This window comes from Crinia signifera, chromosome 4, assembly GCF_055691185.1.
Source record: "Crinia signifera chromosome 4, ASM5569118v1, whole genome shotgun sequence".
In the NCBI taxonomy this organism is placed as follows: domain Eukaryota; kingdom Metazoa; phylum Chordata; class Amphibia; order Anura; family Myobatrachidae; genus Crinia; species Crinia signifera.
The window spans coordinates 174,572,032-174,587,832 of NC_139220.1; the positions used below are offsets into that span (position 1 = coordinate 174,572,032).

At 41.5% G+C, this 15,801-nt stretch overlaps 1 protein-coding gene across 2 annotated transcripts in view; it reads right to left on the reverse strand.

The window, feature by feature from the left end:
• The window catches only part of GSAP (gamma-secretase activating protein), a 120,417-nt gene that overhangs the window by 13,118 nt on the left and 91,498 nt on the right, over positions 1-15,801 (reverse strand). For both annotated transcript variants that reach the window (XM_083183043.1, XM_083183042.1), the window contains 2 exons: positions 14,753-14,814; positions 6,220-6,315 (listed from right to left, as the gene is read on the reverse strand). In XM_083183043.1, coding sequence (XP_083039169.1) covers positions 6,220-6,315; positions 14,753-14,814 — 158 coding nt within the window. The remainder of the gene's footprint in view (positions 1-6,219; positions 6,316-14,752; positions 14,815-15,801) is intronic.

Consider the following 15,801-nt stretch of genomic DNA (forward strand, 5'->3'; position numbering starts at 1 on the left):
CATAACTAACAAAAAGCATATAGGTCTGTATATTCTGTCTATCCTATGCATACTATATAATGCATTTCTTCTAAGCAGAGAATAAAAAGCACAGAACATGAAATCTATGTATGTGACTTGGAACACAGCATGTCAGTGGGTATCAGATACAAAGGAATCAGTACAAGGAACAGCAAACTAGTGGTGTTTATTTTTATTTTTTCAAACACATGAATTTGTTGTTATGGGTGTAGCCAAATACATATCCAATTAATTTCTTGCAGTGGGAAACTTGCTGCTGACATAAGTAAGATGCTGTCTAACACTAGTTGCTCAAAGCCAGACTTTAGAATGTTTGCCTTTTTGTAATAGCATGCGTTTTTAACGCTCCGAATGGATATCGGATAATAATCTCATGGTACTTTTAGAGCAGGAAGCATCCGACTTTTTAAGACCAATCACAACACATCATAAAGTATAACAGTTGCAGGCCAGGATGTAATGGTAGCCAAGTTAGCAAGTCTCACACAAAACAGCCCTATAAAGTCAGACAAAAGAGAGACATTTTTGGAATTGTTGTATTTGGCAATGTTGAAAATCAGTTCCAAGTACAAAATTAAGCATATTTGCAACAAATAATTGTAAAATTATTTCTCACCTTAAATACACTGTACATGTACTTTTTTTCCCCTGTTAAATGTATATTATGCACATTGATGTTGGAATCAGATACAAAAGTAGCTTCTGCTGATTAAAATATGCTGCATGCCTATTTTCTGTATGTACTTTCAAATGTATCTGCATAAAAAAAAGTGATGCTACAGTATTTCCCAGTGAAACAGTGTAGTCTGTTGCAATTAAACACACAATATAGGCATGCCATATATCACTGCATGCAACTGTATCATTTTAATCAGCAGAAACTGGTTATGCGTCTGATTTGCACCCTGTGAATAAGATGCATTTCACATGGAAGTAGTGAAAAATTAGCTATTTTGACAGAAATAAGTATATTTTGCATTTTTAAGGTTATAAATAATCGTACAAATGTGCTGCAATTGTAATTTTTGAATTTTTTTTTAATGTTTGTACTGAAGTTATATAACTCAAAAAATGTATATCAATGCCATACAATTGCATCAAGATTAAAATTCAGAGATATCAAAGTTTTGATAAAAGCTGAATTTTTTACCTAGGCATAAAATAATAACTTTTTGACTTTATTTATTAAAAACAGTTTCTTATATAGCATATTGCACAGTGCTCTACAGAGTATAGCTGAACATTCACATCAGTCCCTGCCCCAATGGAGCTTACAATCTATATTCCCTAACACATGTTCACGCACACACAGACATTTTAGAGTTAATTTTGTTAGAAGCCAATTGATCTACCAGTATATTTTTGGATTGTGGGATTAAACCGGAGTATCCGGAGGAAACCCACGCAAGCATGGGGAGAATATACAAATTCTACACAGTTAGGGCATGGTGGGAATCAAACCTATGACCTCAGTGCTGTGAGGGAGTAAAGCTACCGTCTGTGATGCCCCGACTTTAGGTCGAATTTCAAGTCAACCTATTCATGAAAAATCCAGCAGTGTTGAAAAACATGTAGATTGACAAATCACTCAATACAGTGTTTGTAGCAAAATTGTGGGCATTCTTTTCCAATTTTTGCCGATGCAGTTCAGACTCAAAATAAGTGGATCAACATAGTCGATAAATGACTTCAAAATGTGAAAAAATTAATTCCACCCCTATAGCACAAAGTTTTAAAACACAAAAAAGGTAATGACAATTAAATTCATTCTGGTTCATTTTGTGCACAGATGACATTGTCAAATATGTTGGCATATATGCCCAACTAGGTGTGCATTCTTATGGTAAAGAATTAAACTTCCTTTTCTGTAACTTTAGGGTGTCCGCATAGTAAACAGTCACCAGACAGTTCTCTTTAATGCCCCTAATGTATTTGTATATATTAATCATATCCTCTCTTAGAGGTCTTTATTCTAATGCAAAAATAACCCAGTGACTTAAAACCCTTCATTGTGTTACCTTCTCTGAACGTTTCCAGCTTAAGATATCTTTTTTTATAGAGCGGAGCCTACAACTTAAACAGTGCACACCCAAATACTTCTTTTTCAGTGATTCACCTACCTCATTCAATTTATATGTTGGTTTTGGTCCTAAAATTCATGACCTTACATTTATCTATTGGAAAAACAAAAAGATGTCTTTGGCGCTAGGGACTGCTGTGGTGTATTTTGTTACCCTGCAGCCACCATGCTGGAGGAATGCCAGCCTCCAATTGTTAGCACAAAAGGAAAAAAGTAGCGTGGGGCGCTCAAAAAGGTACGCAACAAAAGTACATTCATTAAAAACACACACACACATAGTACATAAATAAAATTCATTAATACATATACCAGCTGAAACTTGATTATATTAGAATAATTATTTGTAAAATTCAGGTGCTAGTATCAATCCGTTTAGGGTAGTTAACAGTATACTGTCAGTTTTTGACTTGGTTTTTCAGCTTAACCTTAGCTGCATTAGCCTCAGCTCCGTTTTAACTACCCTCAACGGACTGATTCTAGCACCTAAATTTTACAAATAATTATTTGGATATACCATATATACTCGAGTAGAAGCCTACTTTTTCAGAACATTTTTTATGCTGAAAAAGCCCCCCCTCGGCTTATACTCGAGTGAGGGGTCCCATTTAAGACAATACATTTTCCCAATTTTTTTGTTGTAAAATTAGGTGCCTCGGCTTATATTCGGGTCGACTTATACTCGAGTATATATGGTAATCAAGTATCAGCTGGTATATGTATTAATTAATTTCATGTACTTTAATGTACTATATGTGTGTTTGTTTTTAATAAATGTACTTCTGTTGTGTACCTTTGAGCACCCCACGTTTCTTTTTTACATTTATCTAAATTGGACCACCTCTTCCTTTTTGCTGAGTAGACTGGCGACATCCTTGTTTGATTTTATTACCTTGCATAACTTGGTGTTGTCTGCAAAACTGACACTTTGCTCACTACATCCTTACCTAGGTCATTAATAAGTATATCAAAGAGAAGTGGCCCAGCACCGAACCCTGAGGTAAACCACGTAAACCATTAACCCAGTTTGAAGATCATCAGTTTATCACAACCTGCTGCTCCCAATTCTGCAGCCAATTCTTGACCCAAGTACAGATGTTATTCCCTAGACTCAGCTTGCCCATTTTGTGGTTCAACCTATTGTGGGGTACAATATCAAAGTCCTCTGCAAAATATAAGTAGACCATGTCTACTGCCTTGCTCTGGAGTTCACACTAACTTCCTTACAGAATCTAATAAAGTTAGTTTGACTTAAACTACCTCTCACAAATACATGCTGGTTGCCACTAATATTCTTCTTGCGCACCAATAATCCTAAATTATGTCCCTTACTATACCTTTAATAACTTCCCTACTATTGATGTGAGACTTACTTGATTATAATTTGCCAGATGTGCTTTTATTTCCCTTTTGGAATAATGGTACTATATCTGCTATTCGCCAGTCCCTTGGTACCATGATGTCAGATGAAATTGAATTTATTAAAAGTATAAAGGCTGAGCTATTTATGTGTTCAATTCCAATAGAAAAAAAAACACAAATATTATTCACTAGGAATAATCCGGCGCTTAAACAGAGACTGTGTCCCCAAGAAAGCAGCTGCTCAAATGTGGGGGTAGTCACTCCCCACTAGAAGGAAAAGAGAAAAAGACAAGCACAAGGCGAGTCGAGCAGCGCTGTAAATGAGTGACAATGCCAGATGATTGGAAATGTATCACAATTTTACTCAATAAAATGACATAAAATAACAATAATACAATAAATCAATACAATAATGAATGAGGGAAGGAAAGTAAAAGTAAATTGGAATGAATAATTTAAAATCAATAGCCAGGCCTCAATGGATAGGTGTGATGGGGGTATTTTAAAGTTATTGCTGGTGGGAACAAGGTAAGTGCACATTACCAGATGATGAGTTCAAATCCTTTCTGGATATAACAAAGGTGGTGTCCTCACGATGTTTACGGCTAGATGGATTGCCGCTGGAGGATAAAGATGTATTGACGCTCACTGGAATAATCAATCCTCCAATAGGGGTGAAAAGGTTGTTACTTGTGTCACCGGAGGAGTCCTTGGAGCGATGCACCCAATTGGTGTCACTGAGTGGAAGCTTTGAGTAGGCTTCCGTGCACAGTTAGAGACTCACTGGTGCAGGTGGTGAATGGCATCCATAGTGGTCACCTGAGATCTGCTGTGCACGGTGTCCGCCAATATAGAAAGAACGGGATGTTTAGGTAATGGAAAGGACAATGTCCACACCAAGTAGATGGTCCGCGCACACTTTCCAGAGGCTGGGTCCTGTCACCTAACGCGTTTCACTGCGTCCTGCAGCTTTATCAAAGCTGATAAAGCTGCAGGACGCAGGTAAACACTGACAGGAAGGCGATGGTCAATTCCTCTACCTTTTCCTTGTCGTCACTTATACAGCCACCTTCCTTGTTTCTTAGGGGGCCTATATTATTTTTTTACCTTTTACCATTAATATACTGGTCTTCTACTACAATCAGCTGCTCCTTTTCCCTTTTTGTAGCTCTGATTTCCTTTTGCATGTACTATTGCATTCCCTGTACAATCGGAAGGACTGCTCCCTTCCTATAGTTTAAATGCCCCCCCCCCCCTCTTCCTTTCCATTACACTCTTATATAACCCAATCAGTTTTTTAAATCCAATACTCCTGCCTTTTTAAACAATAGGAATGAACTTATGTGTAAATGTTTACAGCATCCCACATTCCCCAGTGGCCTTCCCCTTAAATACTGTACCCGATGTACAGTATGCCCTCTAGAGATACTTACGGTAAGAATATTTAAGTTTTTCTTTACTAAAATGTAATGTTATAGTTGATCCCTTATATCAGTGGTTCCCAAACATGTTTGAAACACGGAACCCTAGAGCATCAAAATATTTTCAAGGCACCCCTTGAAATATTTTCAAGGCCAAATGCTTCTTATCGAGAAATTCAGAAAAAAAAAATATTAAATTAAGTGCATTGCGTTTATAGGTCACAGTTATCTGGTGCGGGACAGGATTTGCTTCGGTTTGTCCACATGTTATGATTGGCAGCCACAAGCACTGGTTTTGCCTAATACATTGACCATAAATAATATGAATTGATCTTGGTCCACCAACCCAAGGCACCCCTGCAAGTGTCCTGAGGCACCCCAGGGTGCCTAGGCACACAGTTTTGGAACCACTGCCTTAGATTGTTGCTTCTGGAAGCGAATGTATAGCTTTTATTATTGTACAGAATGTTATTGAAGAGATTTAAATAGTTAATTAAAAAAAAAAAAAGGGATAAGAACAAATGTGGGAAAGTAGGTCAAGATAAACAACAGACACGAGGGTACAGGTTACATTGAGAACTAACCAAAGCCACCCTAAATCAAAAAGTGTAAGTATAGGACAACTAAGAGAAGGCTATGGCAAGGCAAGAAGTGTACCATGAGTGCTATTGGAACCATTTAACAAACCATATCAGGCAGTGAAAGTATCTTGGAAGCTAAAGGACTCCATGTTATAACATTTTTGAGCCTTCGCATAATGGAATAGAAGCGAGTGGCTATAAGCAGTTGTCCTGTGACAAATCTAGTAAAACTCTGCAGCAGTAAGCGATAACGATAATGTAAGAGGGCCAGGGAACAGAAGCTTGAATTACACAGTTAATGAGGGTGAAAAATAAATTCCAAAGATTAATCCCATATGGCACTCCAGAAAACATGTACTTGAGAATGAGTGTACTGACCTTACCACAGACCTTTCAACAAATCTTCAACCAGGGAGAGTATATCTTATGCATTTTATTTGCGGAAAAAGTATAAATGAATGAGTAACCTTAGAATTTCTATATTTTTACATTTCTCGCAGCTTTGATCATTTACAGCAAGTTACCCAGTGAGAATGGTTCTGAGAGAAAGTAAGAGTAATGCTAACAGATATAAAATCAAGTTTGGCTGCAGCTAAACCTCCTTTCAACTTAGACAAGAATATTTTTCCTTGGCAAACCTGGGAAGCTGACCTTTCCTTGTATGGAAGGGTTTCCATACTGTATATGCATACTGATTATGAATGCTTTCAGTAGTTTATAGGATGAGTTAAGAATTAGTGGTTCTTAATCCATTTACCTGTTTAGAAACAAAATCCAGAACAATCTTGTCAATCCTGTTTTTCCCGACAGCATGCAGATGCTGCGACAAATGATCTTTTAATTTTATCATCATCTATAATGAAAAATGAGACGAGTTAACTCTGCACACACAGTACTGGCATACGTAATTTGACATAATGATTCCAGCCACACTAGAACAAGCCTATATTTAATTCACCATTACATGGACCATACAGTTTGTTGCTATTACATTACAACATGTGCATTATCTATAATACATATGGAATGTGATCGATTTCCATATGGATTTCATCACATTTAAAGCAGGAGACAAACAGGGAGATCCAGAATGCTGAGCTATCCTACTGTAGGATTGGTGTTCCCAGAATTTCAGGTGACTCCGGTATACATCCAGCATTGTACCAAATATTAACATGGCTGGTTGGAAGACAAAAAGTGTTTAAATACAAATGTGAGGGGAAGAAGATTTAACTTCAGGAGGTGGTATCAAGTACGTATGAAAAGTCTATACCCATATATACACCAATCAGAACATTAAAACCCCTAAAAGGAGAAGGGATTGTCGTAGATTATTTCTTTATAATGGCACATGTCAAAGAGTAGCATACATTAAGCAGAAAAAGAAGATTCCATTCTTGAAGCACGAGTGCAAGGAGGAAAAAGCGGTCAAGTGTGAGCAGGTCTGACAAATGCCAAATTGTGATGGTTAGACGATTGGCTTAGAACTGGGGTTCTCAGTTCCCCACACAGTTCACGTTTTCCAGGTCACCCAGCAGGTGCACTCATTACTCACTGACATATTTTAAAAGATCACAGGTGGAGCTAATTATTTCACCTGTGATTCTGTGAGGAGACCTGCAAAACATGCACTGTGCGGGGTCCTGAGGACCGAGTTTGAGAACGTGTGGCTTAGAATATCTTCAAGCTGGCAGGTATGGTAGATTTTTCCAGAAAGCAGGGGTTAGCACTTACCAAAAATGGTAAAAGTAATGACAACTGATAAGCCAGCGGCAAGGCTCATTGATACACATAGGAGCAAATATTAGCCTGTCTGGTCTAATCCCATAGAATAGTTACTGTAGCACAAATTGAAGATTGAAATTGATGCTGGCTATGAAAGAAAGGTGTCAGAACACAGTCAATCATAGCTCTTCTTTGTAACCAAATACGGAACAGAGTGCACATGCGGACCCCTGCCCACCGATGAAATTGTATGCAACGGTCTTGCGAGTGTCACAACTGGACTATGCAACAATGGAAGAAAGTAGCCTTGTCTGATGAATCACGTTTCTTTTACATCACGTGGATGGCTGAGTGTGTGTAATTTACCTGAAAAAGATGGCACCAGGATTCAGTATGGGAAAAAAAGCAAGCTGGCGGAGGTAGTGTGATGCTCTGGGCAATGTTCTGCTAGGAAACCATGGGTCCTGGCATTCATGTGGATGTTACTTTGGCACTAGCCACATATCTAAATATTGTTGAAGACTAAGAACACCCTGCATGGAAACAACATTCCCTGATGGCAGTTTCCTCTTTCAGAGTAATGAACACTGAAAACTTCATTAATAGCTGGTGAAAGATGCAGAGGCGTAGTGACGGCGGAGCACACGCTCCAGAAGATAGCATGGCGCCGGAGCTGTGCTGGCACCGGTACCGCCAGCTCGCTCGCCCGTTCCCCCGCTCCCTGTCCAGGAGACGGACAGAGACGTCCACTGCTGATATGTAATATTCACTTCTCACGCTGGACCACTAGCCAATGGGCGCCTGCGGTCCAGCAGCCAATCAACTGGTGGCTGCTGGACCGCGAGCGCCTTTTGGCTAGCGGTCCAGCGCGGAAGATATGAATTTTACATAGCAGCAGTGCACGTCTCTCTCCGTCTCCCGGACACAGCGGGGAGCAGGGGACAGGACAGGACGCACACTGGCAGGGGGGAGGTGAGCGGCTGGCTATGTAGGTGTACTCCCTCCCTCCCTCCTGCAACTGCACCCACCCTCCTGCAGTCACCCACCCACCCTCCTGCAGTCAAACCCACCCTCCTGCAGTCAAACTGCAGTCACCCACCCACCCTACTGCAGTCACCCACCCTCCCTACTGCAGTCACCCTCCCTACTGCAACCACCCTCCCTACTGCACCCACCCTCCTGCACTACTGCACCCACCCTGCTGCACCCACCCTCCCACACCCTACTGCCATCACCCCCCACCCTGCTGCACCCTACTGCCCCCACCCTGCTGCAGCCACCTACCCTGCTGCACACTACCGCTCCCACCCTCCCTCCCTGCTGCACACTACTGGCGGTGCATTGAATTGAAAATAGCGGCAGGGAGTGGGCCGCTGCACAGTTCTGTCCCCCTTGGCATCGAGCAAATTCAGTCCCCCTTGGCATCGAGCAAATTCAGTCCCCCTTGGCATCGAGCAAATTCAGTCCCCCTTGGCATCGAGCAAATTCAGTCCCCCTTGGCATCGAGCAAATTCAGTCCCCCTTGGCATCGAGCAAATTCAGTCCCCCTTGGCATCGAGCAAATTCAGTCCCCCTTGGCATCGAGCAAATTCAGTCCCCCTTGGCATCGAGCAAATTCAGTCCCCCTTGGCATCGAGCATGAAGCCCCTTGGCATCGAGCATGAAGCCCCTTGGCATCGAGCATGAAGCCCCTTGGCATCGAGCATGAAGCCCCTAGGCATCGAGCATGAAGCCCCTTGGCATCGAGCATGAAGGTAAGTGGCACTTTTGTGTCAAATGTGTAATGGGCATTGCAGAGTGTTATATAGTATGTCATGGGCATTGCGGAGTGTTATATAGTATGTCACGGGCATTGCGGAGTGTTATATAGTATGTCATGGGCATTGCGGAGTGTTATATAGTATGTCTTGGGCATTGCGGAGTGTTGTATAGTATGCAATGGGCATCATGTGTGGGCTTATGTGTAATTGGAATTACAAAGTTCACTAAAATGTGCAATGGGCATTACGGTGTGTGGTATAATGTTGGTCCGTGTCCACTTTTCACTGCGCAGGAGCCTCACCTACTACAAATTGGGGGGGCGCAAAACATGCCCTTGCTCCGGGCACTGTGGCACCTAGCTACACCACTGGAAAGAAGACCGTTCTAGGTGCTGACTTGGCCTCCAAATTCCTCAGATCTCAATACGATCGAGAAATCTCTATATCTATATACACAAACATACACTTACGATATACAAATATGGTTAAATATTCTTTATTATTTACTGAAAACTCAACAAAACAGTGTTCAAAAAGGGTATTAATGACACCTAGTGGGCATTCCAGGAAATGTATTTGTATAAATGACAAGTTACGCCACATAAAAAAAAAGCATTCATTAAAAGCTGTAGTTTTTAATTTATTTTTTTAAACTGGATCAGTTTTACGGAAGATATTCCATTTATTCAAACTTAACAAAAATATAAAAAGGCAAACAAAATACAGTAACATAGAATAGTGCAAAATAAATAAGTGCAAGCTAATAAGACACTCCGAACAGAAGTTATAAAAGGTAAAACAGATGACAAACGCATGTTTCTCACATGTTTTTTAATTAGTATGTAAGGAAAATCCAATAATTTTGACCAGAATTATTCAAAATTGGGCATTCTATTCCTGCTGCCCAATAAAAAAAAGTGCTCATGTGCTATAGTAGATTTAATTGACTGAAATCTATTAGACAGATGGAGGAGAGTATGAGAATACACCATCTAGCAATACAAACCTTGGCCAACAAATATAAAATAACATACAGTATACCTGAAGTATAGAGTCCAAATACACATGCCCTCTGGTTAAGCAAGGGAAAATGTATACCAGTTTGGATTATGAATTTGGTAACAGAAAACCAAAACCAGGATAGAATTAGACAAGCAAACAGAAGATGCCAAAAACTGACAGACAACGTGAAAGCATATCTCCAATATTTTGCAAACCTAATTAGAATCCTATGAGCTCTACACAGGATTTGAGTATATGCGATTTATAATAGATTATGGGGAGAAGTGAGAGTGTTCAGTACCTTAAGTGAGAATGTGCTCCGCGTGCGTTTGAGACGCTCGTGTGTCCCATTCCTAGCAAATGGCGTACCAAGATGGGTCGATGCAGCGCAAAGATAACCTATAAAGCTGTCACGGTATAGGTTCCACATGTGTAATGGTATTGGTGTCCGTGCATCACATTACACTACACTGGTTGAACACAAATTTACACCACAGCGGAAATGACAAAAACTAGGAGCAGAGCAAACTGGCTACTGGGTATCAGACAGGGTTTCACTGATCCAGCTGAGGAAGCCATCAAATACAAGAAGGTGGAGAAACGCGTATTGGAGCCCACTGATAGCCCGGTTTTACCAACTACCCGTTATTTGGAATACAAAGGCTCTCTCTGTGAAATATATTGTGGACATCTATACCTTGAGCCTGTTTCCTATTGTATGGAGTAAGTAGCACCCCCTGAAAAGGAATACTGAAATACTATAGAGCTCCGATAAAGGAGACAGTGCCTATATGGACTTCCACATAAAGAGCAATACAAAGAAACCCCTGAGACAGGGGAAAAGGTGTAATGCGCTGCTGATTAATTTGTAGCAATTTTAAAAAAATGATAATGAATGAAATTATACTTAGGCTGTGATAAACTGAATGACGGACACACTGTTTAGTTTAGTAACGTTTATATGAAAATATAGAAATATTAAAACATATGACATTACATACACAGTACATTTAATTACATTTAATAAAATAATCAATTAAACTGCTGAACTGGGATCCCAATTTCTTAATAAGATCTTTGCAATACTTTTTGAAATATATTCCAATTGGAGTCCGTTAATTAAGACAATGGAAGGAGGACAATAGTGTATTAGTCCGGCTCAGAACTATATTGTATACCGACTCAGTCAATGGTGCATTTCTATTTTGTGCCCACACACTCAGATGTAATGCTCACCCTTTTGCAGCGGTAATCCTTGTGAACATATATCGGTTGTTTGGTGGAAAGGAAGCTTATCTCCACCTTTGTTAGTAGCCTGCTTCAGCGGTGATGTAATTCACGCGGTCCGGTCCGTGTGTAGTCAGTGACGGAGTCACCGTCCTGACCACAGCGTCGCTCTGAACTCTCAGCGGCAGATTAAATGACTGTGTTCAACAGGGGGCTGGATTGTAGGTCCAAGCTGCAGAGTGAGAAGGGTCGGGTGGTAATAGAGCTGATGGCCGGCAGCGTTAGATGTAAGACGCTGCACTTCAGCTGTGTGGTCGGTCTGAGGCGGGCTTCCAGTCAGCAGCATGCAATGAAACAACGTCAACGCGTTTCGTACCCGGAGTCAGCTGGGAACTTTCTCAAGACGAGAAAGTTCCCAGCTGACTCCGGGTACGAAACGCGTTGACGTTGTTTCATTGCATGCTGCTGACTGGAAGCCCGCCTCAGACCGACCACACAGCTGAAGTGCAGCGTCTTACATCTAACGCTGCCGGCCATCAGCTCTATTACCACCCGACCCTTCTCACTCTGCAGCTTGGACCTACAATCCAGCCCCCTGTTGAACACAGTCATTTAATCTGCCGCTGAGAGTTCAGAGCGCCGCTGTGGTCAGGACGGTGACTCCGTCACTGACTACACACGGACCGGACCGCGTGAATTACATCACCGCTGAAGCAGGCTACTAACAAAGGTGGAGATAAGCTTCCTTTCCACCAAACAACCGATATATGTTCACAAGGATTACCGCTGCAAAAGGGTGAGCATTACATCTGAGTGTGTGGGCACAAAATAGAAATGCACCATTGACTGAGTCGGTATACAATATAGTTCTGAGCCGGACTAATACACTATTGTCCTCCTTCCATTGTCTTAATTAACGGACTCCAATTGGAATATATTTCAAAAAGTATTGCAAAAATCTTATTAAGAAATTGGGATCCCAGTTCAGCAGTTTAATTGATTATTTTATTAAATGTAATTAAATGTACTGTATATGTAATGTCATATGTTTTAATATTTCTATATTTTCATATAAACGTTACTAAACTAAACAGTGTGTCCGTCATTCAGTTTATCACAGCCTAAGTATAATTTCATTCATTATCATTTTTTTTAAATTGCTACAAATTAATCAGCAGCGCATTACACCTTTTCCCCTGTCTCAGGGGTTTCTTTGTTTTGTATTTTGTTCATTGTGAGTCTGGGCAGACTCATTAAGGTGTTTGCTGCAGCTGTTTATTAGTTAATTATTTTTATTACCAAGCGCCAGGCACTATAGCCCGGAGAGGCCCCCTAAAAAACCTACTCCGGACTATAAATCCATACCTCCTTGTTCCACATAAAGAGACCCAATAAATCTATACGGGACAGGTAAACATTGCTCAATCAAAGCCATATTAACTGAATTTTTGCATAAATACAGCCAAACAAGCCTCTTAGCCAGCCCATGCCTTTTATGTTATATATTGTTTGTCTTGTGTGTCTTGTGTGTCTTATTTGAGTGTGATTATATATGTAATGCGCATTTTATTGTGATATAAAAGAAGGATTTATGGTACTTGTGACTTATCTGGGCGCCCGATGTTGAAATTGTATGCAAGTACCCTAAGCATGCGATTTGACGCGATTTCCCTTGAAATTCCCTTGAAGAGAAAATCGCATTTCATTGTATGCGATGCGATTTGATGCAATTTTAATATGTACAGGCACCCAGATGCCTGTTTCATATGTGAAATGGCCCCCCAGACCCCATTTTTAATTGTATACCCACCCTGATGGCTAAATGACCCACATTGTTAAAGCCACCCCACTATCAACGCGTCCTCCGACCTTTTCATACCCCCACTATCCACGTCGGCGTGGAGTTGATTTTTTTAAATAGTGTGGCGAGCGCAGCGAGCCACCGAGCCCGAAGCATGGCGAGCGTAGCGAGGGGACGTGGATACCTTCACAGCTATATGCGCCCCCTCGTGCACTTCACAGGTATCCGTTGTGCTCGCCACGCTTCAGGCTCGGTGGCTCGCTGCGCTCGCCACACTATATAAAATCAACTCCACGCCGACGTGGATAATGGGGGTATGAAAAGGTCGGAGGACGCGTACCGCCACCCCTCGCTGGCTCGCTCCGCTCGCCATGCTTCGGGTTGGCGTTGATAGTGGGGTGCCGTTAACAATGGGGGGAATTTAGCCATCAGGGTGGGTATACAATTAAAAATGGGGTCTCGGGGGCCATTTCACATATGAAACAGGCATCTGGGTGCCTTCACATATTAAAATCGCGGCAAATCGCATCGCATGCAATCTGATTGTATGCGATGCGATTTGATGCGATTTTTAGGTGCGATGAAGAAAATCGGGCGCCCAGATAAGTCACAAGTACCGGATTTATTTTATTGATTGACTCACTATATTTTGTATATTGAGTGGAGCAGCGCCACCTGGTGGGGATAGTAATTATCACCACATACCACTTAGGGTTTCACTGTAGCCCACAACTATGGAGCTAACAACGGTATAGGTTGTACTTGTGTAAGGGTACTGTTGTCCAGGCGTCTCATTAGGCTATTTACAATGGCCTATGGGGACAAGTGAGCAAAAATACTGTATAGTACGTTTGCCAAGAATATTGCACGCATGCGTTTGAGATGCTCGTGCATCCCATTCCCAACAAACAGTGTGCCAAGACATATCGCTGCGGCACAAAAGATGACCTACAGTACAGTATGAAGCTAGCAACGGTATAGGTTCCACAGGGCACTGCTGTCTCTGCATCTCATTACGCTACACTGGTTGAACACTACAGCAGGAAGGTCATACAGTACGACCAGGTCAAACTCTGGCACAGAGGGGGTTAACAAAATGGCTAAATATATCTTACTGTAAGAATCGAACCCAGGTCTCCAGCACGGAGAGCGGCATACTTATCCACTAGCCCACGACACCTGGTGATAGCGAACTGTGCTCATGAGTCTATGTAAAGTGTAATCCCATTTCATCAGTTGCAGGATGCTAATTTTATGAAACAATTTGCTCAGGGGACCCGGACGCCCCCCAGACTACTGCACATTATAAAGCCCATTTGCCCAAGCTTGTATTGTACTGTACAGATGGAGCCACAGCGCCGTTTGCTGAGAATGAGGTGCACGAGTGTCTCATACGCAAGAGCATTCCATTGTTAGCGAACGGTGCGGCTCCATCTGTACTGTATATCAATCTGCCACTGGATTAGTGGAGCATTATCCACCCAGCGGTGGTGATGTGTATTGCATGCATATTGTATGGCGCGCCTCAACGCACCTTAGTGCGTCTGAGTGCAGTACAAAAGTGGCGCGCCAGACCCTTCGCCTAAGCGTGCTGGAGCAATGGATGAGCGTGGTTCCATCTGTAATTGTACAATTTAATGACTTCTTCAGGGACTGGTAAATATTGAGCTTGTGGTGTAATGCAATAGTGACCTTGCATTATTATAGAAAAATTATACTTCAATAGAACCCAATGCCAATTTCCATTAGGTCACTCTGCTATAATGTATACATACCAGACCCATAAGATCTTTCTGTTCATAATCTTCTTCTTGGTTTAACGGTACTGTTCTTTCATCTGGAGAAAGCAACAATGATAAATAAAGTGCACATTAGGCTCAGTAATAAACATCTGGAGCCCTCTAGAATGAACATATTGTATACAGTGGGTAAGGCTGACAATGGTTATCACAAGTCTTCATCAGTGCTACAAATAAAGCACTATGTGAAACTCCCAGAAGAATTGCTACTGCACTATGTCCCACTTATCACTTAGACCTACAGAAAGCCATAACCAAGATACTCATGTTTCATTTTCTATAAGCCTCAGTAATATATTTTTTATTAATGGGGTTATACTTTGTTTGGTATTCAGAACTTGAACATTAAACTAGGGAAAAAAAGATACAGAATGGAGAACCGCTTGCTCCTCTTGATGGAAAGCCATCAGCCTGAAGCGCGAGATGCTATGTGGGTATGCGCTCATTAGGTCGACAGTCAAAAGGTCAACCACTATTGGTCAACAGTCGAAAGGTCAACACATGAATAAGGTCGACATGAGTTTTTCATTTTTTCTTAACCCTACGTGTTCACACTTTACCAACTAGTGGGCATATATGGAGATAGAGGGAGAATATATGGAGAACCTAATGACCCATACCCGTTATTTGCCCATGGAGCCTCCACAGCCAGGAGTGCCTGAAAACACACAGTTGCCTTGTCACCACACTGCACAAGTACAGCATACAGCACTGAGCACTTCTAATTTTCAGGAGGGATTTTATATCCCTCTCCCGGCTTTATAGCTAAAGCAAGGACAATTTATTTTACACCCCACCTGGCCTTCTGCTGGGGCTTATTTATTTCCTTTTCAATGTGTCTGCACTTCTTTTGCACGACACCTCACAATTTTGTGTTTTTCATGTGTTTGGTCACATTTTTTCAGGGCTTTTTGGGCATGACCCATATGGGATGCCTTCTCCCGTTGTCACAAAAGCTCTCTCCTCACAGGGATAGCCATAGTTAATGTCCCCCACGGGAAGCTTCAGCCAACGCTGGGGAGAAT